The 27,424-nt window shown below is 47.5% G+C and overlaps 1 protein-coding gene and 1 pseudogene across 1 annotated transcript; one reads left to right on the forward strand and one right to left on the reverse strand.

The window, feature by feature from the left end:
- Nucleotides 1-8,031, reverse strand: ARL8A (ARF like GTPase 8A). The gene is given in 7 exon segments (XM_032791873.2): nt 1-134; nt 548-618; nt 2,810-2,877; nt 3,753-3,784; nt 3,787-3,845; nt 6,869-6,942; nt 7,952-8,031. Coding segments are annotated over 7 exon segments (414 nt in total). The 5' UTR covers nt 8,012-8,031; the 3' UTR covers nt 1-84.
- A 17,992-nt stretch (nt 8,032-26,023) lies between these two features.
- LOC116831721 (U4 spliceosomal RNA) lies at nt 26,024-26,147 on the forward strand (annotated as a pseudogene).
- The last annotated feature ends 1,277 nt before the right edge of the window (nt 26,148-27,424 follow it).

Raw genomic sequence — 27,424 nt, forward strand, 5'->3', positions numbered from 1 at the left:
AGAGAGAGGGACAGAGCAGGGGACAGAGAGAAGGGGGCTTGGCGAATGGCATCTTCCCCGCTCCGAGGCGCAGTCCCAGGGCTCTCAGCTTCTCCTGGACTTTGAGTGCTGAATAAGCCACTGTAGGGTGATGTCTGCAAAGGCAACACACAGAGTTACCGCCCGCAAAGGGCAGGGAGCCCCTCCACCACCCCCTGCAGTGTGGGGCTCAGAGGAAGGGGTCGGCAGGGTCTCCCTGGGGGCTCAGAGACTGGCACCTTCTCTAACACAGCTGTTCACTGCTGCATTTCAGCCACTACTCTGGCAGTGTCCCCCACAGCCTGGAAACCTTGGGCACAGCTCCTTGGGCACTGCCCACACCTGCCTTTGGGATGGGGAGTGTAGGCCATGAACAGCTGAGAAATGACACTTCTGCCCCATTTGCCTAGTCAGGAGCCTAACGGGCTTAGGAGCCAGAATACCAGGGGCTGAATTCACTGCGCAACCTGAAACTGAGCCCAGCTTGTCCCCTCCCTCTGGCTCCCTGCAGACACGGCCTAGCACTCACCAATGTTGTCCTTTTCTTTGCAGGAGATGGAATAGCAACAAATCTCTCGATCTTGGATGGCAGACAGGTTCCTGCGGGAGAGATGGAGCCGTGAGAGCGCAGACTGCTCAGTGCAGACTCCAGCTGCTCCAGTTGGCCTGGGCCAGGGGGAGCAGCGTCCCTTCCATTGGGGTCACCCCACCCTTCCTTGGAGGCCCCTGCTATAACCTTCTAGCGCTGCTGTCTCAGGATGGGGCTGGTCAACAGTCTTGCCGCATTGAAAGAACCGAAAATAAAAGGTTCTTGACAAATGGAACAAGGCCCCCAACCATGAGCCCACAGGACAGGCTGTGTATTACCCAGCAGCTATTACAACTTGTTCCACTACAGGAGATAAGAATCAGGGCCCTACCGACAGCACCAAGCTAGACTCAGCCAGCACGTCCCCTCTCTGCCTTCGCTTCCCCACTGGAAAGGGGACAAGAGTGACCCACCGTTATCAAATCCTTAAGTATTACTCCCACAGCAGCAGGCACAGGAGGGCTGCGTGCCACAGCCCTGGCTCCAGCCCCGACAGAGCAGCAGAGCCTTTGAAGGACTTTGTTGGCCATTTGCAAAGAGCTCCTTGGCTGTGCTGTGTCCCAAGGTGGGAGCCTGTGGAAACGCTCTCCTACCACTCGAGCTGCAGGAGTCTAAGGGTACATCTTCACTACAGTTAACCCAGGCTCTTACCCCCACCACTACACAACACACCTCATTCATACAAACGCCTCGGACCTGGATTTGCAGATGCCTTAAGCCCAGGCTAGCTGACCAGGTTGGGGGGCAGGGTTAGAGCTCAGCTGAAATCTGCCCATTTTGCAGTGAGGACGCAGGCAAAAACCACTTATGTGCTGCGTGACCTCCAGGGGCCATCCCATGCCTCCTGCAATGGACTGGGAAGGAAGCCTTGAGCGGCTCAGCACAGGGGAGTGCAGACACAGTGAAGCGGGTAGGGCTTTGCCAGGCTAACCTGAGGGCTCAGACCCAGATGTCAATCACCGAGGTTAACTGTGCAGTGTAGACACAATCCTTGGACTGCAATGAGTCAAGATGTGTCTCTGGCGCCACCATGTGGCCTAGGCTGAGAAAAGCTCAAGCAAAATGACCATCTTCACTCTAACAGCAATTTTCAGCCAAGGGCAGGACAGCTCCAGACTGGAGATTAGCCCCATTCTACAGCTGAGGCCCTGCCCAAGGTCACACAGCGAGTGTGAGGCAGAGGCAGAGGCAGGACAGAACCCAGGGCCCTCAGCTCCCCTTTTCAGCTCCTGGCACTGGGTAACAAGGCCTCCCCACGTCTGTGGTGCACGGAGAAGTGTAGATACTCGTGTAATAGTGAAAAAGTTACTGCAGAGGGGCAAAGCAGAGTACCTAGGACATGTTTCCCCAAACCAGCTGCCTCGCTGGTCACTGTCTGGGCTGCCAGCTCCCCCGCCCCAGCCCCCGCAGCACAGGCCTTTGCTTGGGACTGACTGCACAGCCTGCCACAATGCCTGGGGTGCCACAAATGGGATGCGATGGCTTCACAGCAGGACTCAGGCTGGGGAGCCTCGGCAGAGCTCTGTTACCATGAAGAGATCGTGGAGATGAACAAACCTCCTCTGCCCAAAAGGCTTCCAGGCCCTGACCCATGTAAAGGGGCAGGACCTTGCACAGATGGATTGCAGAAGCATCCCTGGGAGTAGCTGGAAACCCGAGCTCCTTTTCACAACACTGCCTCCTGCTGACAAGCCCTCGCAGAGCAACTCCCCAGCAGTGAGCTAGCAGGAAGGGATCAGGGCTCTGCACATGTGGAGAGGGTTACAGCAGCCCCCCTCCCCTAGCCAATGGCCATCTTGTTAGGGGTGGGAGCAGGTGAAGGGGAAACATCTTTAGGGAGTGGGGCAGAGAAGCTATGGGGTTGGGAGCATGGGGAGGGATGGGGGCATTTTGGGGAGCAATGCTTGGTGCCCTCCATGGTGGGAGAGTCTTTTCCGCTGTTGCTCTGGGAAGGCCTCTGCAGCACCCAGGGAGAAACTCCTGCAATCCCAAGCACCAGACACCTTCATTACTCCCTTAGCAGTCATCTGGATCAGACCCCTGAGAATCCTATTCAGCAATACACATAGACTCAGCATCCCCAAAGCAACAGCTAAGCAAACTCTGTCACAGTCCCACCCCAGCCTTTGTTGAGAGGCACATGCAGCCGGAGACAGACGGACAATGTCTGCCGCCAGAAGGGAGGCAGTGAACGGTACTTACATCTTCTCAATAAGCTCTTTCTCATCCAAGGCACCAGCGAGATCTCGCTTGTTCCCAAGCACTAGAACCTGTATGGGGAAAAAGACAGTGTCAGCATTCTCAGTTCCAGTCCCAAAGCCACACCGAGCCAGTTTTGACTGTGCCCAGGCCGGGGGAGGGACGGAGAGTCCGGCAACCTAACTATAGTTTTAACAGAAAATTCGTTGGTGTGAAGGAATGAAAACCTCCCTGCCTCCCGGGGAATTCCTGCCAGCCAGTGAAAGCCAGCTGCCTAAGTGCTCCTCTCCCAGGATATGCTGGGGTGGAGGAGTTGCTATGGTGGTTTTTGGACTGAGATCACGTGCTTTACGTGCTGCATGAAGCTGCACCCCCTCTGCATTTCTGAAGCATCAATCCCCATCTCAGGGTAAAGACATTACAATTAGCATCTTGCAAACTGCCCCAGCAGCACCTGAGCCCTACTTTCGAGCCAAAAACCTGACTGCGATGTCACAAACTCACAAACAAGACTTGCATTCGAACAGCAGCTCTCCCTCTTGAGCATGCTCAGTGAGTGTGTCAATCAATCACTTATAATCCTCACTCAATGGGCCATGAACAGGTCATTATCTACACTCATTGCCTCCAGTCCAGACACTTCTGAGCATCCGGTGGGCCCACCAATGGGACCAGGGGGTTTAATGGCCTGTAGGGGTACGGGAAGTTGGTCATGATCTTCCTCAAACTTTCCAAAGAAGTCACCTTCCAGCCCAGCCCCAGCCTGGAGAGCATCACCTCAAGGCTATTTCTACGGACGAATGAGTGAGATGCTATCACAGAACCTGCTTTGTAGCATGTGTGACCAAGCAATCAGAGACCGCCCACCCTAACGACTGGGGACCAGCCTATGAAATCTGTCTGCTCCCCACTGTCTCCCTCTGTCCCTGGATTGGAGAGTGCTTACAGGGATGCCCTGGAGCTGCGGCTTGTTCAAGCGGTGTGAATTCATTCTTTGAGGCCCTCGATCTTCTCCTGGTCTGCAGCATCCACCATGTACCTGGATGGAGAAAGACATTATTCAGTGAGCCTGGCCACTGGAAGAGGAAGATCGAATGAATCCTGCCTGAGGAGCACGAAACACCAGAGTCCCTACCAACCTCTCTCCTTACCAAGTACTCAGCCTCTTTAGAGAGCTGCTACTCTCCACTGGGCCAGCTTCACTGACCGTTCAGTATAAATCTACGCTATGAAGTAATTGGAGTCCCCGCTCTCTCTCTGAGGGCTGGTCTACAACTAATAGGGTAAAATCGATTTTAGATACGCAATTCAGCTACATGAATAACGTAGCTGAAGTTGAATATCTAAAATCGATTACTCCCGTCCTCACCGCGCGGAATCGATGTCCAGGCTCGCCATGTCGATTCCGGACTCACATTGGGTTGGTGGAGTACCGGAATCGATATAAAGCCGCTCCAGGGATCGATATATCCGTCTAGATTAGACGCGATAAATGATCCCCGAGCAATCGATTTAACACGCAGATACAGCGCGTAGTCTAGACGTGGCCTGAAGCACTTCAGATTACTCCCATGGTACTCACCGCATGTCAGTGACCCACACCCTTCCCTTGGCACCTCTGGGCTCTTGGCACCCTTTGGGAAAATGCCGATGGGTCCTTGTGGGGGCCAATCCACACCCATCCCTCAGGACTGCAAACCAGTCATTAATCCTTCCTCCGCTGAGAGCCAGGAGTCCTCATGGACATAGAAATAACTTCGACTCACCCAGTGCCTTCTGCTACAGAGGCAACCTCAGCCTTGCCTACACTTACCAATTAGATCACCCGAGCGACGGCACTCAGGGCTGTGAAACATTTTGTGCCTTGAGCGCTGCAGTTAAGTCACCCTAACCCCCGGTGTAGACATGGCTAGGGTTGATGGAAGATTCTTCCATGCAACCAGCCACAGCCTTTCAGAGAAGTGGATTAACTATATCAATGGAAAAACCCCTTCCACCAAGGTAGGAAGGATCCCGGCTACAGGGGCACAGCTGGAGCACAGACATACCCTTAGTTTACCATGTGCAGCAGCATCAGGCACACCGTTCATTAGTGTAGCTGAAAAGCCAGTGGGTGCAGGAACAGCGCACTGCTTTCGGGTGCCCTACAGAAAGCGGCTCTTGCTCTTTTAGATTCTTATAAGCTTTTCTGCAGCATTTAACACCCTGGTGGCTGGGGGCACTTCACCGTGCTTTTTCCCAGAAAAGCAGCATACACTGTGCTCCATAACCCCATCCAGATAGCTGACCGCAGAGGTGGGGAAGCCCAGGCAGTGCGCTGAATGCTAGAGATTCTACAGCCGGCAGACAGAGAAATGACAGCTATCAAGTTCTAAATGGGGTCAGGCTGGGCTCAGTCATATCTCCAGAGGGAGAGCCTGCTACGGAGATCCCCCCCTCCCAGGCATCTGGGAGCGTCACCAACGGGACAAAGAACTGCCCCGTTCCTGCTAAAACCCAGCTGGGGTTGCAGAGCACGGGAAGGGTGGTGTCTGAGTGGCCTTCGATGTCAGTCCCAGACAGCACATGTGGCAGTAATCCAGCCTAGAAGCAGCAATGCACTGATGATAGATGCAGGTTCTATCAGAACGGGAATGGCAGACGTCAGTGACAGAGGGCATTTCTGGCTCCAGCTGCAGGCCCGTGTCTGGTTAAACCTGGACACTGCAAGCCAAACAACCACCAACAAGACACTCTCAGTTAAGGGAAAAACTATAAATTTCCTCAGATCCTCAAGGTGCTTCTCTGTGCCAGTCAGTATTACCTCTGCCTTATCTGGGCTTAGTCTAAATCTGCTAAACTCTGGCTTTCATCCAGGCCTCAGTCTCAGCCAGGCAGCAGAAGAACAAAGAGTCTATTCCGTCTCTGTCTGATGAAAGGAGGTGATGCTGAATGTCATTGGCATATTTATGACACCGTAGCTCATGTCACCAAACTCTTCCGAGCAGCCACACGTAAATGAGAATACTGAACGTGGTGAGATTAGGGGACTTGAGTTGGGCAAATAATGATCTCCTCGCACCTCTTTCTGCTTACAGACATCTTTATGTGGATTGAGATTCTCAACAGCATTTGTTACAATCTGAATGACTCTTGTTTGTGGCTTGCTGGCGTATAGTTTGCATGGATTTGATAGGAAACATCTGTGCTGCTTTGACTGGACACATCTCATTTTTCAGGAGCACTCACCATGAATAGTCTACTAGGCCTGCTGTTTCCACAGACATTGCTACCAGTAAACTCAAGCCCCAAAACTTTCATAAGCAGGACCACAAAAGGGGGGTAGACTCAGGCAAAGGAAATTTGTTTACAACTGTGAACGAAGATCGATTGAAGGCTGCTGCTTCTCATAAATGCAGAATTTGCCAAGCAGTATAAGAGGCCTTGGGAAGGAAAAGCAGCTGCCTATAGCTGTCCCCTGGGACCATCCTACAGAATGAGCTGAGCCACCCAAGCAACCTTCACCAGCCCCCCTTCAAATGAGCGACTAGCACCTCAGGAACAAAAAGATCTAGTAGCATCAGCAAAGACAACCGATATTCAGTCAGGAGCACAAGAGCCAGTTATCCTGGACAACATCACGCCCAAGAGAAATTCTACTACTTAGGGCACCAGTCCATGGTGGGTTGGGGAGACTGGGAAACCACCAGAACACTGGGATTCCTGCACTAAGCAGATACATTCATAGGACTTCCTATCCCCAGGAGGAGAACCTCTTACACAGCAACAGACCTTCCCAGGGCTGCAGCTGCACTGGGCAAGCTGCTGGGGAGAGCGAATTCAGTGCTAAGGACCTGATTCCCAGCAAAGGATCTCTGCACCCTAGGATTAGCAAATTGTTCAACCTAGGCGAGCACAAAACCCACTGGACACAGCCCCAAAGGTCCTGCCAACCCTCAGCCAAGAGACACTGTTTGAGAGCCTACCCTCTAATACTTTCCCATGCTGTATTAAAGGATCTCCAGAGCTCAGCAGCCCTGGAACATCTGCGACAGAGTGTGAGCACAGCTGGGGGGTACTTACACAATGGCACTGACTCCACGGCAGTATCGCTCCCACATGCTACGGAAACGAGGCTGACCACCGATGTCCCAGAGCTGTGGGAGAGAGAGGCAGAGTCAGGAAGCACATGGACCACGGAAGATGGAATATCAAAAAGCAGAAGTGGATCTTGGAGCCCAACTGAAATGGATTTTGCACACCGCTACTCAAACTCTTACCCCTTCTCCCCGTTGATGAGCCCGACACAAGGCGTCACCTTGCTCCATGGCGGCAGGTTTGTGGAATTCATAAGCACAGCTGGGTGCAGAGCTTTGCTCGTTTATATGCAATTACCCAGAATGTTCTGTCCACTCACAGCTACTTCCTGCAAGGGCTGGGGTCTAAGGCCCAGTGTCCCAGGGAGCCTGGTGGGGTTCTCTCTGTGTTCACCATGCTAGGATGATGGAGGAATTTCCCCCTCACTGAAGAGTTCACATGTTTCAAGGAGCACATTTTGTCCTCAAAACCCATGAGCAGCAACCAAAGGCACAGAATCTTCATAGTGATGGGAAGTGCTAACTAACTCAAGATTTTCTGATTTTCCATCCAGGTGCATCTGGAGGAGTGGAGGGGTAAAGAGCATGCTATTTGTCTGATTGCTGAGACGCAAATGCTATGAATCATGGACTGCAGCCCCACAGCTCCAACGGGCTCCTCCTTCCAGGACCCGCAGCCTCTCTCTTCCCTTCTCAGCAAAATACCTGTCCAGCCCCTGTCATGGACAAAGTTACCTGCACATGCTAGCCTGGGGAAATACCAAGAGCAGGATGAATGCCATCAGGAAATCCCACGTTACTGCAGCCTGGACAGCAGCCCTTTACTGCAGGAGCCTGGAATAACTTGCATCCCAATACACCTGACACAGCTTTAGGGGAGCTGCAGCAATCTAAAACCTTCCAGACTGAACTAGTGTGGAAGCAAGTCTATTTTTAAGTCTCCTGACTGAAACAGTCAGTATTATTTGCACCCCAATAATCTGCTGCACAAGAGCTTGCGAATCTGTAGATTTTCCCCATCCCGTCTCCCCATCCAACAGCCACTGTAGAGGAGCTGCCTGAGTCTTACCTTTATGGTGACGTTTCCCTTGGTGATCTTCCTCATGTTGAAGCCCACCGTTGGGATCATGTCTTCATTGAACTGCCCCGACTGCAAGGAACAAACCACACTGAGTCAGCCATATCACAGGGCTGGGGACCTGCAAACCCTTAGGTCAGCACAAAGCATCTAAACTTCCCAGCCTGATGACACTGGGCAGACAGCGGTGGAATAAGACTTAACTGTAGCTATTATTAAATCCTAGCCAAGATGCTCTGCAAGGACTGTCCTATAATATGTCCCAAATATTCTACCCCCTTTAGCCATGTCCTGGGGTGTGTGACCAATGCCAGCAGCAAAACCACCGCAAGTCAGAACCAGGTATCCTACAGAGAACAGATACTGCCCAGTGGCTGGGAGTGGGATGCACGCTTCTGGGCCCACATGGGGAACACCACTCATAACAGGCCAGGGCCATTACTGCCAATACGCACTGGTTTGCAGCTGTAGTGCCAGCTATTCATAGAATCATAGAAATGTCAGGCTGAAAGGGACCTTGAGAGGTCAAGTCCCACCCCATGTGCTGAGGCAGAACCAGGTAAACCTAGCCCAGCCCAAAAAGTGTGTCCCCAACCTTTCTTAAAAACCTCCAGTGACGGGGATTCTATAACCTCCCTTGGAAGCCTGTTCCAGAGCTTAAGTCCTCTTAGAGTTAGAAAGTTTCTCTACTATTTAATCTAAATCTCTCTTGCTGCAGATTAAATGTATTATTTCTTGTCCTAACTTCAGTGGACATGGAGAACAATTGATCACAGTCTGCTTTATAACAGCCCTTAACATATTTGTAAACTGGTCGCCCCTTAATTTTCTTTTCTCGAGACTAAACATGCCCAGTTTTTTTTAACCTTTCCTCATAGGTCAAGTTTTCTAAATCTTTTATGATTTTTGCTGCTCTCCTTGAGACTCTCCAATTTGTCCACATCTTTCGTAACGTATGACACCCAGACTGGACATAGTACTCCAGCTTAATGAGTATTAACTCTGAAGCTAAGGGAAGAATATTCAGACGCAACCACTGTTAGACTGTTTCACTTTTGCTTAAAGCACAAAAAGGAGACGTGCAGATCTTCAGAACCTGATCTACTGTGAATGGCCACTAATTTTGGCATCAAAAGTGGGGGAATTGTGGGAGAACGTTGTCATCTATTTTCCTCCAGCCTAACCCCTGGCTTTAGGGCTCCAACTGGGTTGAAAGGGTCTATAAAAATTCAAGATCTTCCTATAATTAAATCATGACTACTTGTTATGTTTCCAAGCACCACAAAAAACCCCCCCAAATATAATTAAAAAAAAAACCTATTTGAAACTATTACTAACGTAAGTTAAGACCTAAACTTATTATAATCTATTCAATAGTTTTAAGTAAAAATATACAAGCAGTATGCATTTCTGCTGAAGTTCTAAAGGACATCAAACCACTCAACTAGTGGAAGTCACTGGGTAAGCCCTGAACCAGAGGTTTGTTGAAGTGCTAAATCAGCTTTTGACAGCAGTAACAACTTCTGCAGAGCAGAAAATCTTCATTTCAGCTTATTCAACTAGTTCAGTTCAATCACTGCTCTACAGCCAAAATGCTTCTGAATAAATGTAGTCAAACTTTTACTAAGGGCTTTGGCTACACTTGCAAGTTGCCAGCGCTGGTGAGGGGGGTTACAGCGCTGTAACTACTCGGTGTCCCACACTTACAAAGCCTTCAGCCAGCGCTGCAACTTCCTGGCTGCACGCTGGCGTTACTACTGGTCTGCTACAGTGTTAGCAAATCCAGCGCTGGATGCAAGCGTTGCTCATCAGGTGTGGACACTCACCAGCACTGGTATTGGCCTCCAGGGATTAAAGGTATCCCAGAATTCCTGTCTACAACAAACCGGAAGGTACTCCCCGGAGCTACCAAAACACAGCTGCTCTTGCTCCCGCGAGTGAGCGAGCCGCGGCTTTGGATGTTCACAGCTGTTTGCTTGAGGAGACAAACAGCACGGCGGGGGGAGGGAGTCCCTCGAAAGCTGCTTATTTGGGTCGAAGCCTTTTTTACATTAAGAGTGATTAGAGAGGGTGGGGGAAATGGCCAGAATTTGCAAGGCAGGAGCTCACAGTGTCTGCTCCAAAAATCGCTCTGGTCTCCCCCACGCTGCCCTGTCACACTCCACCCCACTCCCCTCTTTTGAAAAGCAGCGTTGCAGCACTGAATGCTGGGATAGCTGCCACAATGCACACTTCCCAACAGCGCTGGCAAATGCTGCAAATGTGGCACACTGCAGCGCTGGTAGCTGTCAGTGGTGGCCACCACTGCGCGCGTGTTCTCAACACAGCTGTATGAACCCAGCTGTAACTCCAGCGCTGCGACATTTCCAATTAAGCCATACCCTAATTCTGGGTAACTGAGAACAAAAATGATGCTTTAAATTGGGTTGATGGCTCTAGTCTAGCTGTTGGGTTCCCAGCTACAGCGTGGAATATCTGCAGGTGATGTTGAGTTTCCATGTTCTGTGACCGTCAAAAGGATGCTTGTCCCATTCTTCTTCAAGGAAGGTGATCTTTGTAGCTGCAACAACATCGATGGTGTGATGGGACCCTCAAAACATCGTTCACGATCCAGATGAGTGGAGACTGTTCATGATCATCGAAGACGAGTCTTAAAGCTGTTTTGCTGCATAATGGCAATGTTTTGCCATCAATTCCATTGGTCATGCAGTCCATATGAAGGAAACCTATGACAACATGAAACAACTTTGAGGTCTAAACCCTGACCAAAGTTCAGTAGCAGCTTTGGGTTGATTTGAAGTTGTTCTCTTTTGCTTGGTCGCAGACTTGGATACACAAAGTACTGCGTATTTCTCTGCAAATGGGATAGTCGTGCAAGAGATTCCACTACATCAGAGAAGATTGGCCATTCCGACAGTCATTGGAGCCTGGGAGAAAAGGTTTCAGCATCCACCACTTGTTGAATCAAGGAAGATTTTGTTACGCCCTACGCATCAAGCTGTCTGATGAAGACTTGTCAAGAGCCATTGACAAAACAACAGCAGCTTTCAAGACCTACCGTGGAAATTTCCAAGGTAAGTGAAGCTAAGATAAAGAAGTGTCTTTGTGTGTCCTCAGATTCGTGAACTTCTTCGAGATGATCCATTTGACCATGCACTGCGTGGCAGGAAAGACAGCATGGAAAGCCTTCCATTAGTGGCAATAAATTTTCTCGGAAACAAACAAGGCAGACAACTACAGGTTGTTGGTGGAAACCTCCTCAAGGCATACAAAAAGCGCTGGTTGCAACATGTCACTAAAGATACATTTTTTGCACTTCTCATCTAGATTTTTTTCCACTGAACTGCCGGGAGCAGTGAGCGACGAGCACGGTGAGCGATTTCACCAGGACATTGCAACAAATGGAGAAACGCTATCAGGGCAATTGGAGTCCATCAATGCTTTGCAGACTATTGCTGGACAGTGACAAGAGATGCTCCATTAATGAATACAAGAGACAAGCCAAGAAGCACCGAGTAGACACTGAATAGGGACTAAACTATGTACATAATAGTTTTTTACCTTTTGTTTCATAATAAATTTATTTATATAACCCTTTTGCTGATTTTTAAAGTGTTACATAAAACAGGACAGGTGAAATATCATGTAAAGCAACCATAAAGACCTAGGTTTACAATTATGATTAAACTTTACTAATCTACACATATACATAGACATAAAATGTAAAAAAACTTAAATATCTTAGAAACAGTAGCCAATGTTTTAATTGTCATATCTGAATTCCGCACATCAAAAATACCTAAAAACCACATTTTATCTCTGAAGCAGACAACTTCTCAAAAATTGTAGACCACTGTTACTAGTTTGTCATCAGTTAAGAACCAACCGAGCTGAAGCAGCAGGAATAGCTTGTTTTCCTCTTCCAAGCTAAGAATAAAATGAGTGCAAGAGGATGAGATCCACTAGTTCCAAGGCTGAAAGACACGATGACCAAAACACTCTGTTCAGTTCACTAAAACTTCTAATTAATAAATCAGTTATTATAAATACAAAACATTTTTCTTTTGAATATAGCATTCCAGCACATTTAAGGTAGTTTTGCTGAACTATTGAAAATAATTTTAAAATGCTAGTTTTCTGCATTTTCAATTGAATTCCAACTTCCATCTAAGTACAGCTTGATGCAAATCATGAATAAAAAATTATCACCTATTAAATAAATGCATCATTCACCAATTCCTAAAAAACAAATGTAAAAATTAAGTGTCTGAATAAATGTATGTTAAGCTATGCAATTACTTAAATACGGATAGATTTAGTGTATCCACCTGGTTAGCAAAAAGAAGCACCAAATTTAGTGTAAAGGCTATACTTAATTGCCAATTGACATGTTTTAACGGCTGCCAAACAATGAGAATCAACCATTCTTTAGGAAAACAACTAAAAAAAGATTAAAATAGAGGACTTAAATCAAGGTTTCCTGCTCGCTGATTAAATGGGTGAACTAAACCACTGCACCCTGGGGGAGTTAGCCCTCCAATCCCAAACTGGCGGCTTTGAAAACTTCCCATTTGTTGGTCACTCTCTCCCCAAACAAAGGCCATTAATAGGCCTGACATCAATGTTGCTTTTGTTGGCTGCAATCAAGTGCGTGAGATGGGCTTCACCCAGGGCTGAGACCATGGCCAGGGCACTAGTCTCCCTTAGCAGGGCAGATATATCAGCAGCAACCCTCCCCTTCAGTTCCGTGTGCAGCTTCTGGCCACCCTCACTGAGCATCTGCCACTCTGGATCATGTAAAGTACAGTGGGCCCCACGCGAAGCAATTTCTGATTTCTCCATCAGAGCAATTAACTCGCTCAGTCCATTTCTGCTGAACCCTGTGCATCTTGTCAGCATTCTAGGGAAGTTCTGCTCTAGTGACTGGAACTGTCCAGGCAGATCAATGGGTTTAAATCAAATTTACCTAGGATAAGACTAGGGGGCTCCCATATGCCAAAACCCTGAGAACTAGTGCAGGGCTTGAAAATGTTTCTGTACCAGCCAGAGATATACGTGAAGGGTAAGTGTAGCCGACCTGTCCGGGGGCAGCGCCATGGTTACAGATCCAGCCCCACCATCTTTGCTACTTCTCATCAGCTGTGGAAGAGTGCTGCCCTTCAATCCTGGTTGGGGGCTCCGTCTTTCATATCAGCTTCTGGCCAGTGGGTATCTGATCAATTCGAAATTCTGGCCCCTTTAGCTACTGGAAGCAGCTCTCTGCTACTCCCTCAATTCACGGCTATTGCAAGGAGCGGGACGGGGAAGATATATTCTACTCTACCCCTCCCCAACCCTCAATTTTTATTTCTTTTTGGATTCTACTTCCCCTCGAATAACTCCTACGCACAACTAATGCTAGATTTGCCAAGCAGCAGCAGCATGAAATTGATATGGATTTCTGGAAGCATCAATGTTGTCCATAGATCCTGAATAGCAGCAATGAAATTGACTGGTCTTGTAAAACCTATAAGGAGTTAACTACCGGGGTCCTCTTTGCAGCCCTCTCCTTCACAGACTCAGAAAGACATCTTAGATTCTAAGGCCAGAAGGGACCACTGCAATCACCTTGTCTGATCTCCTGCATAACACAGGCCATAAGACGTTCCTGAATTAATTCCTGCTTGAAATTGAGCAGATCTTATCAGAACAGAACAGCCCATCCTGATTTAAAAATGGCCAGTGACAGAGAATCTATCACAAACCCTGATGAATCATTCCAACGATTAATTGCCCTCAGTATTAAAAATTTACTCCCACTGTTAAAAAATTATTTCCAGTCTGAATGTGTCTAGCTTCATGGCTTCAGGCCACATCTGGAAGGTTACTGTCACAACCATAGAGGGGGCTAGATTTAAAAAAAAAAAAATTAGTAAACTTCAGTGGAGTGTAAGTTTTCTTTAGGCCCCACCCACTTGCAAGGTATTTACAAAGGCCACTCCCCTGTGACAAATGGATTTTCCATTTCCATACAGGGGGTGTTGTGGGTGAGAAATGGCATACACCAGCAGAGCAGCCTGGAAACCCAGGACTGGAATAGCAGAGAGTACTGCAGGTGGGGACTCAGGTCCATTAGCACCCCACCTCCCAATTGTGCTCTGGCTGGGGGCAGACAGCATTGACCCTTCGCTTTAAAGAATGCTGATGTTTTAGGCCAGATTAAAAAGTGGCCGCTGATTCTGGATGCCACGTTGAGGTGGTCAGCAACCAAAATGCCAAGTCAAGTCAGTGGGAACTGCAGGTGCTGGACACCTCTCAAAATCAGTCCCAGTTTTATCTTAAATTGGGCACCTCAAACTGAACAAACCAAAACTGAGGGCTAGATTTGGAAATTTAGCTTTGACTTTTTTTGTATTGGGGGTGGATCACTCCTTTGTATCTATGCCAGAGACCTGTGGATTCTCCATTTCCGTTACCTGAAAGTCCTTTGACACAGCCCCTATCTTTATAGCTGCAGGTAGGACAGTATACGGACACCCCTTGGCCAGTGCTCCTTCGTTGGTCCCAAAGGTCTGAGCACTGTTAAGTCCCCCACTCTCTGCCCCCTGCTGGTCTAAGGAGAAAGAGGCTGGAGAGGACAGTCCGGCCACTGCTACACAGAAGGTACATTCTACACCTGCAGCACTACATCTACATTGTTCCACTTGTAGGTGTAACCAGGCACTGCACCTTTGGGTGCCACGGATCCTTTAAAGTTGTAGGTCATATGCCAGTTTCTACCCATAAGCCCTAAAGGAACTTGCATATAAGGTGTCCTGCTTCTTATGAGAGACTGTGGGCAGGGCTGGACCTCTCAGGAGCTAGCTAGGAGTGCTGAGAAGGCCTTGGGGAAAGGGATAGGAACCTGTAGAGCACTGTGTGTTAGGTTGCTTTGCTCTGGATCTTTTTTTCTCCGTTCCAGCCTGAGAGAGGGAACTGAATGGCGTAGTTGTTTGGAGCACCATTTCCCTATATAGCCATGGACAGGAGCACCAACTTTCAAGTAGGTTTTTAATTATATATGAAACTGAATGAGCAATAGAGTATCCCCCAGATGTGTTTCAACGTTATGCCATCCCCATGCCTTCAGTGTTTCTACTTAACATAGAATTCACATCTCAGAACTATTGTTTCAGGCTGACTGCAGACTCAGGAAGACAGAACTGCACCAGATGACACTTAGTTCACAAGTTTTTTTCTTATCATCAGCGCTAGCAGCTTTTTTTTTTTTAAACAAGGGTTAGATTCAGGACTGCAACAGAGTGGCAAATGCCACCCTCTGGAATCCTGACTGTAGCCAGCCTCCATCCACAGCGGTGAGCACAAACCACCAGGCCAGTCAGTCCTCAACTGTTTTTCCCAGTTACTTACATGACTGACCCAGCAGGAGGGAAGGCAGCTGACGTCAAGGAAGCCACTCCTACCCTGACCTACAGCAGAAACAGCAGAGGCTCCACCCACTGCCTCCATACTTTGGCTACGTCTCACTACCCCCGTATCGGCGGGTAGCAATCGATTGCTCGGATCGATATATCGCGTCTCATCTAGACGCGTATATTGATACCCCGAACGCGCTTATATCGATTCTGAACTCACCAAGCCCAATGGAGTTGCGAATTGACAGAGGGAGCTGCGCACATCGATCCCGTCCATGAGACGGTTAGTAATTCGATCTTAGATACTTCGACTTCAGCTACGTTATTTCATTAGCTGAAGTTGCGTATCTAAGATCATTTTCCCCGTAGTGTAGACCAGCCCTCATCCCTCCATTTATTTTTAATCATTTTCCCACTTGCCTTTCTGGGCTTTCCATGTCCCACAGTGCTCCAGTACCAAGGTGATGAGTGGCAAGATTCAGAAGGACAGACAGACTTGCATCCACCTGACACTTCCCTCTTATTCCCTCCCTGCCACATGCCTAGCTGTGGGGTCACTCCCACTATTCTGCCCCATTTGTCTCACGCTTTCCCCTCTGGACATTCTCTCTCTGATCATATTTTCTGAGCTCGGTTTCTCATTAGCCTTCGTAACTTTGAGGATTGCTCTCTCTGGTGAGGGTACAGAAAAACAGTGCCCCAGAGAGACAGTTCTTTTTTTCCTGATTGATGGCGCATATTTGAGAGCTGAATTGAAACCTGAAGACTAGCAGCTGCTCTCAACGGAACAGTACAGCAAATAGCAGCAGCACAAGCATCCCCACGCTGGCTCCCACACTCATGTGCTTAATCCTAGACCGAGGCATTGCTTTTGGTGAAGTATAGTTCAGTCTCCATCCCCATTCGTCTTCCTGCCTGAGATGGTGAGTGAGATGACCAGCGAATGCCACGTCTGTAGCCACCCTGGGAACTTGCCTGAACACCCACTCTTTATACTAGGCCATCAGAAACTCACCTTTCAACGTGAGACGCTGTGTGAGATTTAAACTGGTGGTCTAGAGAAAGGCCTGTGTTAGCCCATTCCTACACCCCTGAGCTCTCCAGCTCCTTTCATTAGGATTCCGTAATCGCACGCATTCTTTCCAAGCACAGAAAGCCAGCAATGAAGGAATTGGGGTACACCTCCAAAGCTTCCTGTCACTACTGCGCATCTCAAATCATTCAAGCATTCAACATCAATGGTGTTCACATCTTTTTGTCTCTTAAGGTTGTATAAGAGAGTCAGAAAATACTGTTGGTTTTGTTCCTTATTTTCTGCATTAAGATTTATAGTCTTAGGGTATGCTACACTCACACTTTACAGCGCTTCAACTCTTCACGTCTGGTGTGAAAAAAACACTCCCTGAGCGCTGCAAGATACAGTGCTGTTAAAGCATCAGTGTAATCAGGGTGGCAGTGCTGGAGCTCGGCTCCCAGCGCTGCACGCTCACCCGTAGAGAATGTGGTTTACATGCAGCGCTGGAGAGCTCTCTCCCAGCGCGCCGCCTCCGACCACACTCCACTTCGCAGCGCTGCCGTGCAGCGCTTTGAAATTCCAAGTGTAACATACGTAACTGCGTCAGTTTCCCTCAAGACTCTATGGGAAATTAATGACACCACCACCACTCAGGTACAAACAAGGGAACCTAAACAATTGAAGAGGGAAAGAGTTTGTACAACTGATTAAACCATTTTGTTTCATTAGCACCTATTTAACTTAAACCAATGACATCCGAGCCAGAACAGCTCTTCTCCACGAAGATTTACATCCTACTGAGTTAATTAAGAGAAAACTCCTGCTACATTTCCTAGAAAGTAGCCACACACACACTTTCCCTCCTCCCTGAACAAGGTTACGGGCTCGATTGCTTGAGTCCTTGGAATTTATATGTCCAGCAGAGAGCTCACCCACTGCTGTCATTATTTCCAGTGATTTAGCATCTTAAAATTGTCCTATTTTAAAACTTTTCCTGGTTTTAACCTGGACTGAGGGAAGAGAGTTAGGGGCTTGTAGCCTCTAGCTACACCGCAACTCCTTCTGTCAGCAAAGACAATTTATGTAACTCGCATACGATACAGCGCTTTTAGCCATCGGCTTTTCTAGATTAGCATATAGCAAATTTGAAGGTCTTCAAACCTCCTCACAAGGTTTGCAATAGATGCAGTTAATTTTTTATTTCCTCTTTTATGTTTTTAAAGACAAATTCTGGTATTCATGGAAAGTGGGAGTATATCTCAGGCAAAGGCAACATTCCTATACCCTTTTACTACTGCAGCTCCGTTATAGAAGCAATGCACCATGCTATTTTGTTCAAAATTAAAGTTAGTGTGTAAGTTTTGGGAACCACTAGATTAATGGTTCCAAGGATACAGCCCACCCACAAATAGTCCACTATTTTTATTCAGAGCTTAATCACTTAAAGCTGTCATTAGTAACTTCCCCTGCTCTCTGTTAGTGTTCAACACACAAACAGCTTCAAAATCCAACACAGCAGAACCCCGTTTATCTGACCTCATGGGCACCAAGGCCAGATTTGGTAATCAAAATGGATAAGACCGAATGGGCAAAGAGTTATCTATCGTTATTTTAAGGTGGAGTTGCTTTTAAACTAGCAACACCCCCGGAAAGCATTAAAACATACCATGCTTTATTTACAGTGTACACAAACCATTACTTCTAATACAGAGTACCCGTTTTTAAAAATGCAGAAATGTCATTTTAAGTTGCAACCACACATCCTGTCTATTTGGAGTTGCCTGAGTTTATCATTCTGCATTTTAAAAAAAAAAAACTGGCACCATACTCTATACTAGAGTAACGGTTCGTGCGCGCTGTCCATAGACGTGGGCTGTGTTTTAATGCTGATCCTGTGTGCGCGCTGTGGTTCCATTAATAAAGCGCGGATAATGGAAGCTCCTAACGGGGGTCTGGGTAATTAAAGAGTGATTGGAAGTTGATTCGGGTCTACAGAGGAGGGGTGCAGAGCTGAGCCAGGAACAGCCCCATTGGGGCAGGGGGCAGCCCAATGAGTCTGCTGAGCAACTCCTGACCCTGTATACGTTCTAGAGCACTGATCCCCTAAGGCAGCAATTCCTCCATGATGAGCGTTTGCCATAGATAGTGAGGAGGATCTGTACTGAGACCTGCTCCTAGACCCAGCAATTCTTTTTGCAGATTTGCAAATATGCAAGAGCCTCCCTTATAAGAGCAGAGCCTCTCATCTGAGGCCGCCTGGGGCCCAGCATACAACAGATGTTCACTCTCCTATTTGGAAGCAGTGACCCCTAAAACACAAAGATGAGAGGGGTGGCCCATCTGGCGATCCCCAGAAGCTGAGTGGAGGAGGAATGGCCACTCGGGCATCCTGTTCCATAGCAGACCGAAGGCATCTTTGTGACGTGACACGTGGGTCAGACTGTGTGTGTAGGATCTAGCTCTATAATTGTTAGGGTGGACGGGATATAAGGACCCCTTCTTGCTACTCTTGTTCTTGAAAGTTCACTTCGCGATCTAACGAACCCTACTGTTTGCGCATGTGTTTGGGATCCTGGTGAGCAAGTGCAACACCCTGCTGTCTGGGCTGGTTTTCAAAAAAGCGAGCCAGCCTAAAGGTGAGAGATTGAGGCAAGGAGCCGTCGCCTTCACACTCACCCTTCTCGTTCCACTAATTTTCTCAGACTATTTCCCTCCCCACACACAGCCTTTCTGATGACCAGTTGTCTCTTTTCGTCACCATCCCTTGCTTCACTCTCGAGGATCCCTCCCACACCTTATGCGGGCTGCAACAGTATTGCTTCAGTTCTCTTTTCCAGTGTGCCGTTTCAAAAACACAACCTTAAAGTCCTTCGAGATATAAAGGCTGTCAAGAACAGTACCTACAACTCAGAGTTACGAACACTCAGGAATGAGTCACTCGAACTTGGTGCTCATAATTCTGGCTTCTACTGCACTCCTTGATCCTTCTGGGGGTTGGGAGTGCAGTCATATCTGGAACTGCAGTGAGTGAGAATGGGATCTGTCTGGTCCCTCTCCGTTTTCGAACGGTCCTCTGGGCAGAATACAGGAATTTCTGGGCCAGTGGCTGCCTCGCTCCCTGCTTTTATCTCCCACTCCCTGGCAAGTCACTTCACTCCACCCCACACTCTCCAATGCCTTTCTTTCTCACCCCTTCGCCCACTCCACTCAAATGCCTAGCAAAAAGCTGCGGTTGCACAGCTTTAACAAGCTCCCAATCCACTTTTGATCTCTCATCCAGCACATTACAGAATAACATTTGCTTTTTTCCTGGCTAAAATCCAGCTAGTTTACACAAACCCTGCCAACATAAGTTATCATGTCTCGAAGTGCGCGTTCCAGCCTGAGAGAGGGAACTGAAATGGCGTAGTTGTTTGGAGCACCATTTCCCCATATATAGCCATGGACAGGAGCACCAACTTTCAAGTAGGTTTTTAATTATATATGAAACTGAATGAGCAATAGAGTATCCCACCAGATGTGTTTCAACGTTATGCCATCCCCATGCACAGCGTGTTCTACTTAACATAGAATTCACATCTCAGAACTATTGTTTCAGGCTGACTGCAGACTCAGGAAGACAGAACTGCACCAGATGACACTTTGTTCACAAGGTTTTCTTCTATCATGGGAGCAATCGATTGCTCGGGGGTCGATAGCTAGCGTCTCATCTAGACGCGATATATTGATCCCCGAACGCGCTTATATCGATTCTGGAACTCCACCAAGCCCAATGGAGTTGCGGAATTGACAGAGGGAGCTGCGCACATCGATCCCGCTCCATGAGGACGGTTAGTAATTCGATCTTAGATACTTCGACTTCAGCTACGTTATTCATGTAGCTGAAGTTGCGTATCTAAGATCGATTTTCCCCCGTAGTGTAGACCAGCCCTCAGTATCCCTCCATTTATTTTTTAATCATTTTCCCACTTGCCTTTCTGGGCTTTCCATGGTCCCACAGTGCTCCAGTACCACAGGTGATGAGTGAGGCAGAGATTCAGAAGGACAGACAGACTTGCATCCACCTGACCACTCCCCTCTATTCCCTCCCTGCCACATGCCTCAGCTGTGGGGTCACTCCCACTATTGCTGCCCCATTTGTCTCACGCTTTCCCCCTCTGGACATTCTCTCTTCTGATCATATTTTCTGAGCTCGGTTTCCTCATTAGCCTTAGCTGAACTTTGAGGATGCTCTCTCTGGATGAGGGTACAGAAAAACAGTGCCCCAGAGAGACAGTTTCTTTTTTTTCCTGATTGATGGGCGCATATTTGAGAGCTGAATTGACAACCTGGAAGACTAGCAGCTGCTCTCAACGGAACAGGTACAGCAAAGTAGCAGCAGCACAAGCATCCCCACGCTGGCTCCCACACTCATGTGCTTAATCCTGAGACCGAGCCATTGCTTTGTGGGTGAAGTATAGTTCAGTCTCCATGCCCCATTCAGTCTTCAGCCTCTGCTGAGATGGTGAGTGAGATGACCAGCGAATGCCACGTCTGATAGACCCCCTGGGAACTTGCCTGAACACCCACTCTTTATACATAGGCCATCAGAAAACTACACCTTTCAGACGTGAGACGCTGTGTGAGATTTAAACTGGTGGTCTAGAAGAAAGGGCCTGTGTAGCCCATTCCTACACCACTGAGCTCTCCAGCTCCTTTCATTAGGATTCCGTAATCGCACGCATTCTTTCCCAAGCACAGAAAGCCACAGAAAATGAAGGAATTGGGGTACACCTCCAAAGCTTCCTGTCACTACTGCGCATCTCAAATCATTCAAGATCGACTGCAACATCAAATGGTGTTCACATCCTGTTTTGTCTCTTAAGGTTGTATAAAGAGAGTCAGAAAATACTGTTGGTTTTGTTCCTTATTTTCTGCATTAGAATTTAAGTCTTAGGGTATGGCTACACTCACACTTTACAGCGCTGCAACTTTCACGCTCGGGGTGTGAAAAAAACACTCCCCTGAGCGCTGCAAGATACAGTGCTGTAAAGCATCAGTGTAATCAGGGTGGCAGTGCTGGGAGCTCGGCTCCCAGCGCTGCACGCTACACCCGTAGAGAATGTGGTTTACATGCAGCGCTGGGAGAGCTCTCTCCCAGCGCCGCCGCTCCGACCACACTCACACTTCGCAGCGCTGCCGTGCAGCGCTTTGAAATTCCAAGTGTAGCCATACCGTAACTGGCTCAGTTTCCCTCAAGACTCTATGGGAAATTAATGACACCACCACCACTCAGGTAACAAACAAGGGGAACCTAAACAATTGAAGAGGGAAAGGAGTTTGTACAACTGATTAAAACCATTTTGTTTTCATTAGCACCTATTTAACTTAAACCAATGACATCCGAGCCAGGAAACAAGCTCTCTCCACGAAAGATTTTACATCCTACTGAGTTAATTAAGAGAAAACTCCTGCTACATTTTCCTAGAAAGTAGCCACACACACACTTTCCCTCCCTCCCTGAACAAGGTTACGGGCTCGATTGCTTGAAGTCCTTGGAAATTAATATGTCCAGCAGAGAGCTCACCCACTGCTGTCATATATTTCCAGTGATTTAGCATCTTAAAATTGTCACTATTTTAAAACTTTTCCTGGTTTTAACCTGGACTGAGGGAAGAGGAGTTAGGGGCTTGTAGCCTCTAGCTACACCGCAAACTCCTTCTGTCAGCAAAGACAATTTATGTAACTCCGCAATCAGACGAATACAGCGCTTTTAGCCATCGGCTTTTCTAGATATAGCATATTAGCAAATCTTGAAGGTCTTCAAACCTCCTCACAAGGGTTTTGCAATAGATGCAGTTAATTTTTTATTTCCTCTTTTATGTTTTTAAAGACAAATTCTGGTATTCATGGAAAGTGGGGAGTAATATCTCAGGCAAAGGCAACATTCCTATACCCTTTTACTACTGCAGCTCCGTTATAAGAAGCAATGCACCATGCTATTTTAGTTCAGATATAAAGTTAGTGGTGTAAGTTTTGGGAACCACTAGATGAAGTGGTTCCAAGGATACAGCCCACCCATAAATAGTCCACTATTTTTATTCAGAGCTTTAATCCACTTAAAGCTGTCATTAGTAACTTCCCCTGCTCTCTGTTAGTGTTCAACACACAGAAACAGCTTCAAAATCCAACACAGCAGAACCCCGTTTATCTGACCTCATGGGCACCAAGGCCAGATTGGGTAATCAAAAAACTGGATAAACCGGAGAATGGGCAAAGAGTTATCTATCCGTTATTTTAAGATGTGGAGTTGCTTTTAAACTAGCCAACCCCTCCGGAAAAGCATTAAAACATACCATGCTTTATTTACAGTGTACACAAACCATTACTTCTAATACAGAGTACCCGTTTTTAAAAATGCAGAAATGATCATTTTAAGTTGCAACCACAGCCATCCTGTCTATTTGGGAGTTGCCTGAGTTTATCATTTCTGCATTTTAAAAAAAAAAAACTGGCACCATACTCTATACTAGGAGTAACGGTTCGTGCGCGCTGTCAATAAAGACGTGGGCTGTGTTTTAATGCTTTGTACTGATCCTGTGTGCGCGCTGGTGGTTCCATTAATAAAGAGAGCCGGATAATGGAAGCTCACCTAAAGCGGGGGGTCTAGTGTAATTAAAGAGTGATTGGAAGTTGATTCGGGTACTACAGAGAGGGGTGCAGAGCTGAGCCAGGAACAGGCCCCCATTGGGGCCAGGGGGCAGCCACAATGAGTCTGCTGAGCACTGACCCTGCCTTCTATACGTTCTAGAGGAACCTGTCCCCTAAAGGCAGCAATTCCCCATGATGGAGGGTTTTGCCATAGATAGTGAGGGAGGATCTGTACTGAGACCTGCTCCTAGACCCAGGAATTCCCTTTTTGCAGATTTGCAAATATGGCAAGAGCCTCCCTTAAAGAGAAGCCCTCTCATCTGAGGGCCCGCCTGGGGCCCAGCATACAAAGATGTTCACTCTCATTTGGGGAAAGCAGTGACCCCCTAAAACACAAAGATGAGAGGGGTGGCCCATCTGGGCATCCCCAGAAGCTGAGTGGAGGAGGAATGGCCACTGGGCATCCCTGTTCCATAGCAGACCGCAAAGGCAAGTCTTTGTGAGCAGTGACACGTGGGTCAGAGCTGGTGTGTGTAGGGGACAGACTCAGAAGTGTAGGGGAGGGGTGTGAAAGGGCCCCTTTGCCCAACTCTCCACCTTTAGGGGCTGGCTCTGCTTTTTTGAAACTCCCAAGCTCCCAGACAGCAGGGGTGTCTTTGGCAATCCCTTGCTCATCCCAGGGATCCTCCAAACACTATTTGCGGCAAACCAGTAGTGCTTCAGTTAGATCTTTGCCGAAGTGTCACGTTTTCAAAACACAACCTTGAGAAGTCCTTCGATGAATACATGAAATGGCTGTCAAAGAAAAGTACACTAAAACCTCAGAGTTACGAACACCTCAGGAATGGAGGTCAGCTCGTAACTCTGGTGCTCATAATTCTGAGCTTCTACTGCACTCTCTGCATCCTTTGGGGGGGTTGGGAGGTGCAGTGAATCTGGAGAACTGGTCAGTGGAGTGAGACACTGGTTCTGTCTGAGTCCCCCTCCTCCTTTGTCAGAAAGGAGCTCCTCCTTGAGCAGAAATAGAGGAAATTCCTGGGCCAGTGGCTGCCTCGCTCCCTGCCTTTGTATCCTCCCACCTCCCTGCAAGTCACTGGCACTCCACCCCACAGCTCTCCAATGCCTTTTCTTTCTCACCCCTTTCGCCCACTCCACTCAAATGCCTTAGCAAAAAGCTGCTGCACCAAGCTTTAAACAAGCTCCCAACCACTTTTGCTCTCTACAGATGCCAGGGCACCCTTAGCAAGAATAAACATTTGCTTTGGTGTCCTGGCTAAAAAGTCCAGCTGAGGTAATTACACAGAACCTTCTGCCAACCATAAGTTATCTATGTCATCTGAAGTGCAGATTATCTCCCTTTTTCCATCCTAAACTGTTAGTGCATGTGTCATACAGACACTGGATCTCGCCCTGGAGATGGCTGGATTTTAGGACAGGATCAAGTATGGGGGGTGGAGGGAGGAGGGAGTATGAACTGTATGCTCAGAAGGGACAACAGTATATGGTGTGGGTGCTCTGACCAATACTGGGAGGATGAATAGCATGCCCTGTAGTGAACACGGTCTTGCATGAACTGTGCGTAGAGGGGGAAGTGTGAAATTATAGGCTTTCTAGTCCTTTTTATGAAAGTGGAGAGCGTCTGGCCTCCAGTCTCTACTTTCTGGGCTAGTCTGCACTAGGGATGTAAAACAGTAAATGTTTAACCAATAAGACTAATGCTTATCGGTTAACCCGCACTAACAGTTAACCCCAGCCGCATGGTATCAAGGTATAACTTCCACACATCACGTGTTTTAGCTGGGAATTTCCTTTTTCTTTAAAAAAAGAAAGGAGAACTAATACTTGTAAAGAGATTACTACTTCTTCCTAACCCTTGTAAGAATTGTTGGATTTTAAAAAACCACCACCTCTTATTGCCTTACACACTTGGTGACAAGCCAACACCCCAACTTGTCTTTAAATATCAGGGACTCTCCAATTTCAGGGGTGAACATACCCTAATAGCAAGCAGCAGCTAGAGTAACTACCTGCTTAGGACATCTAATCCCGAGTATGCAAAAATGAACAGTCTGGGCTGGAGGGCATGTGAAAGGCCATCAGGTGCCCCTCTGCCACAGAACTTGAAAATTGCAAAGCAGCAACTCTGACTGCAGCCCTGATCCTGGACATCTAATACATTCATCACAAGTCCTGTCTCTGCTTCCACAGAGTTTGCCAACAACAGGCAGGGCAGACTCTTTGGGGATTGTTTACAAAGGAAAGACGGTCTTGTGGTTAAGGCACTGGATTTGGACTCTGGATGTCTGGATTCAATCCCTGCATCTGACAACTCCTTATGTAATCTGGGACAAGTCACTTTATTTCTCTGCCTTATTGGTAAAAAGTGTGAGGGAGGGAGGATGATAGTTTTTTCCTCTCCCGCCCTCTCTGTCTGTCTTGTCTATTTAGTTTTTAAACTCCTGAGGGCAGGGACTGTCTCTGATTATGTCCAGCCTCATCCCTGTTGGGGTCTCAACATGCTGCTACCATAGCTAAGACTTTCTCTGCTTCTGCAGCCTACTATTATTATAAATAATGCAGTCTGGAGAAGGAGTAACGGCCTTGGCTAAGGCAGTTCTCTGATCCTGAGGAATTTATAAAATCTACATGCTTCCTGGACCCATTCAGTCTCTGTGCTCCTAAAGAATGTATAACCCTCACATAATCTTAGCAAGGAACCCTGCTGATTTCATACACTCTACAGTGCTCCAAGTTCTCAGAAAATAAAGATATAGTGAAAGGCTCCAAAATTAATCCACCTAATTTACCATGAAAGCTACTATTTCCATTGCCTACACCATTCTTGGCATCCTAAGATTGCAAGCAAGGAATCCAATCAGTGCCAGTTATGGGATTAGTTTCAGTGATCTGGGAACTGGACTAAGACCAAATACATTTCAGAGAGGGACCACCGCACGGTAACTTTTAATCATGGCTGACCTAGCCTAGACTCGCTCAACATAGAGGTGGTGAAAGAGTATGTATAGCTTTGCGCAGTGGCAGTATCATAACCAATGAAGTTCATCTGAGGTGTGATTATTGCTAGTTGAAAACTTTTCCCTTCATCAGTCCCCCCAAGTAAGGGGGGAGGGATAGCTCAGTGGTTTGAGCATTGGCCTGCTAAACTCAGGGTTGTGAGTTCAGTCCTTGAGAGGGCCACTTAGGGATCTGGGACAAAAATCAGTACTTGGTCCTGCTAGTGAAGGCAGGGGGCTGGACTCTATGACCTTTCGGGGTCCCTTCCAACTCTATGAGATAGGTATATTTCCATATAATCCAGTCCTCACCATGGATGTACTACTGACTCTGATCCCCTCCTGCCCTGCATCACATATTACAAAGCAGCAGAGGAAAGTTTCTGCAGAAATCCTGCTCTTAACATTCTAGCACAAAGTAGTGTAGAGACTTACGGCATCCTTCCCTCTTATGAGGAGTGGTTTTGTCTAAGGGCTTGTCGACACTGGCACTTTACAACATGGCAATGTTCTCACTTAGGGGTGTGAAAAAACACCCCAAGCGCTGCAAGTTTCAGTGCTGTAAATGCCAGCTCAGACAGTGCTCTCAGGGCTAGTAGCCATTCCCCTCACAGAGGTGGGTTTTTTACTATGCCACGACTACACAAGCCATGGCAGTGCATTAAAGTTACTAGTGAAGACGTGCCCTAATTAGCATGCAAGCTCATGGGAGCAGGAACGATACTGTGAGGGTGTCAAGCATTATACATGTGGACAGCACTAGGTCAATGTTCTTGCATTTTTTTTTAATCAAATTATGGATGAAGTAGTGTAGAACTCTCCAAGATTTCAGAAATTGTCAGTAGGAACCTGGTTAGGATCCTGTTTTGCAGGACAGCAATAAAATGGGCACTGTTTTGGATATCCTTCAACCTTGAAGGGCAATCTGTAAACACGGCCTATGTTAAGATGGCACTACCTTTGCCCCACAGATCTGCTCCCCATGAGTACTCTGCATTAGATCTGGGTTGAATTAACGGAGACCGTTAGGCATTTTCCTCATTTAGGAAAATATAACTGAACTGTATTCATTTGATCCTATTTCCTTTCCATTTATGTCCATATAATTCACTTGTCATTGTTGTGGGGTAAATGAGGTCAAGCCAGTCTTGCTAGATGTGCTCACTGCAGCTATTCAAGTCATACTCAGTGGAAGCAGATTTCTACAAATGGAGGGTTTAGCATCCCTGATGAAAGGAGAGCTCCTTTGTACAAATGAGAAAGAATGATTCCAAGGACAGTATTGCTAGTGTGTATGTTTACATGTTACTCAACGAAGTATTAAGGGGGGAGGCAGGGGGAGGAGAGAAGAATCCCTATAAGATAAGAACAATTCCATTCTTAAAGGGAGCTGCATGGCTGGTTGGGGGCG

Source organism: Chelonoidis abingdonii, chromosome 4 (assembly GCF_003597395.2).
Source record: "Chelonoidis abingdonii isolate Lonesome George chromosome 4, CheloAbing_2.0, whole genome shotgun sequence".
Classification (NCBI taxonomy): Eukaryota; Metazoa; Chordata; order Testudines; family Testudinidae; genus Chelonoidis; species Chelonoidis abingdonii.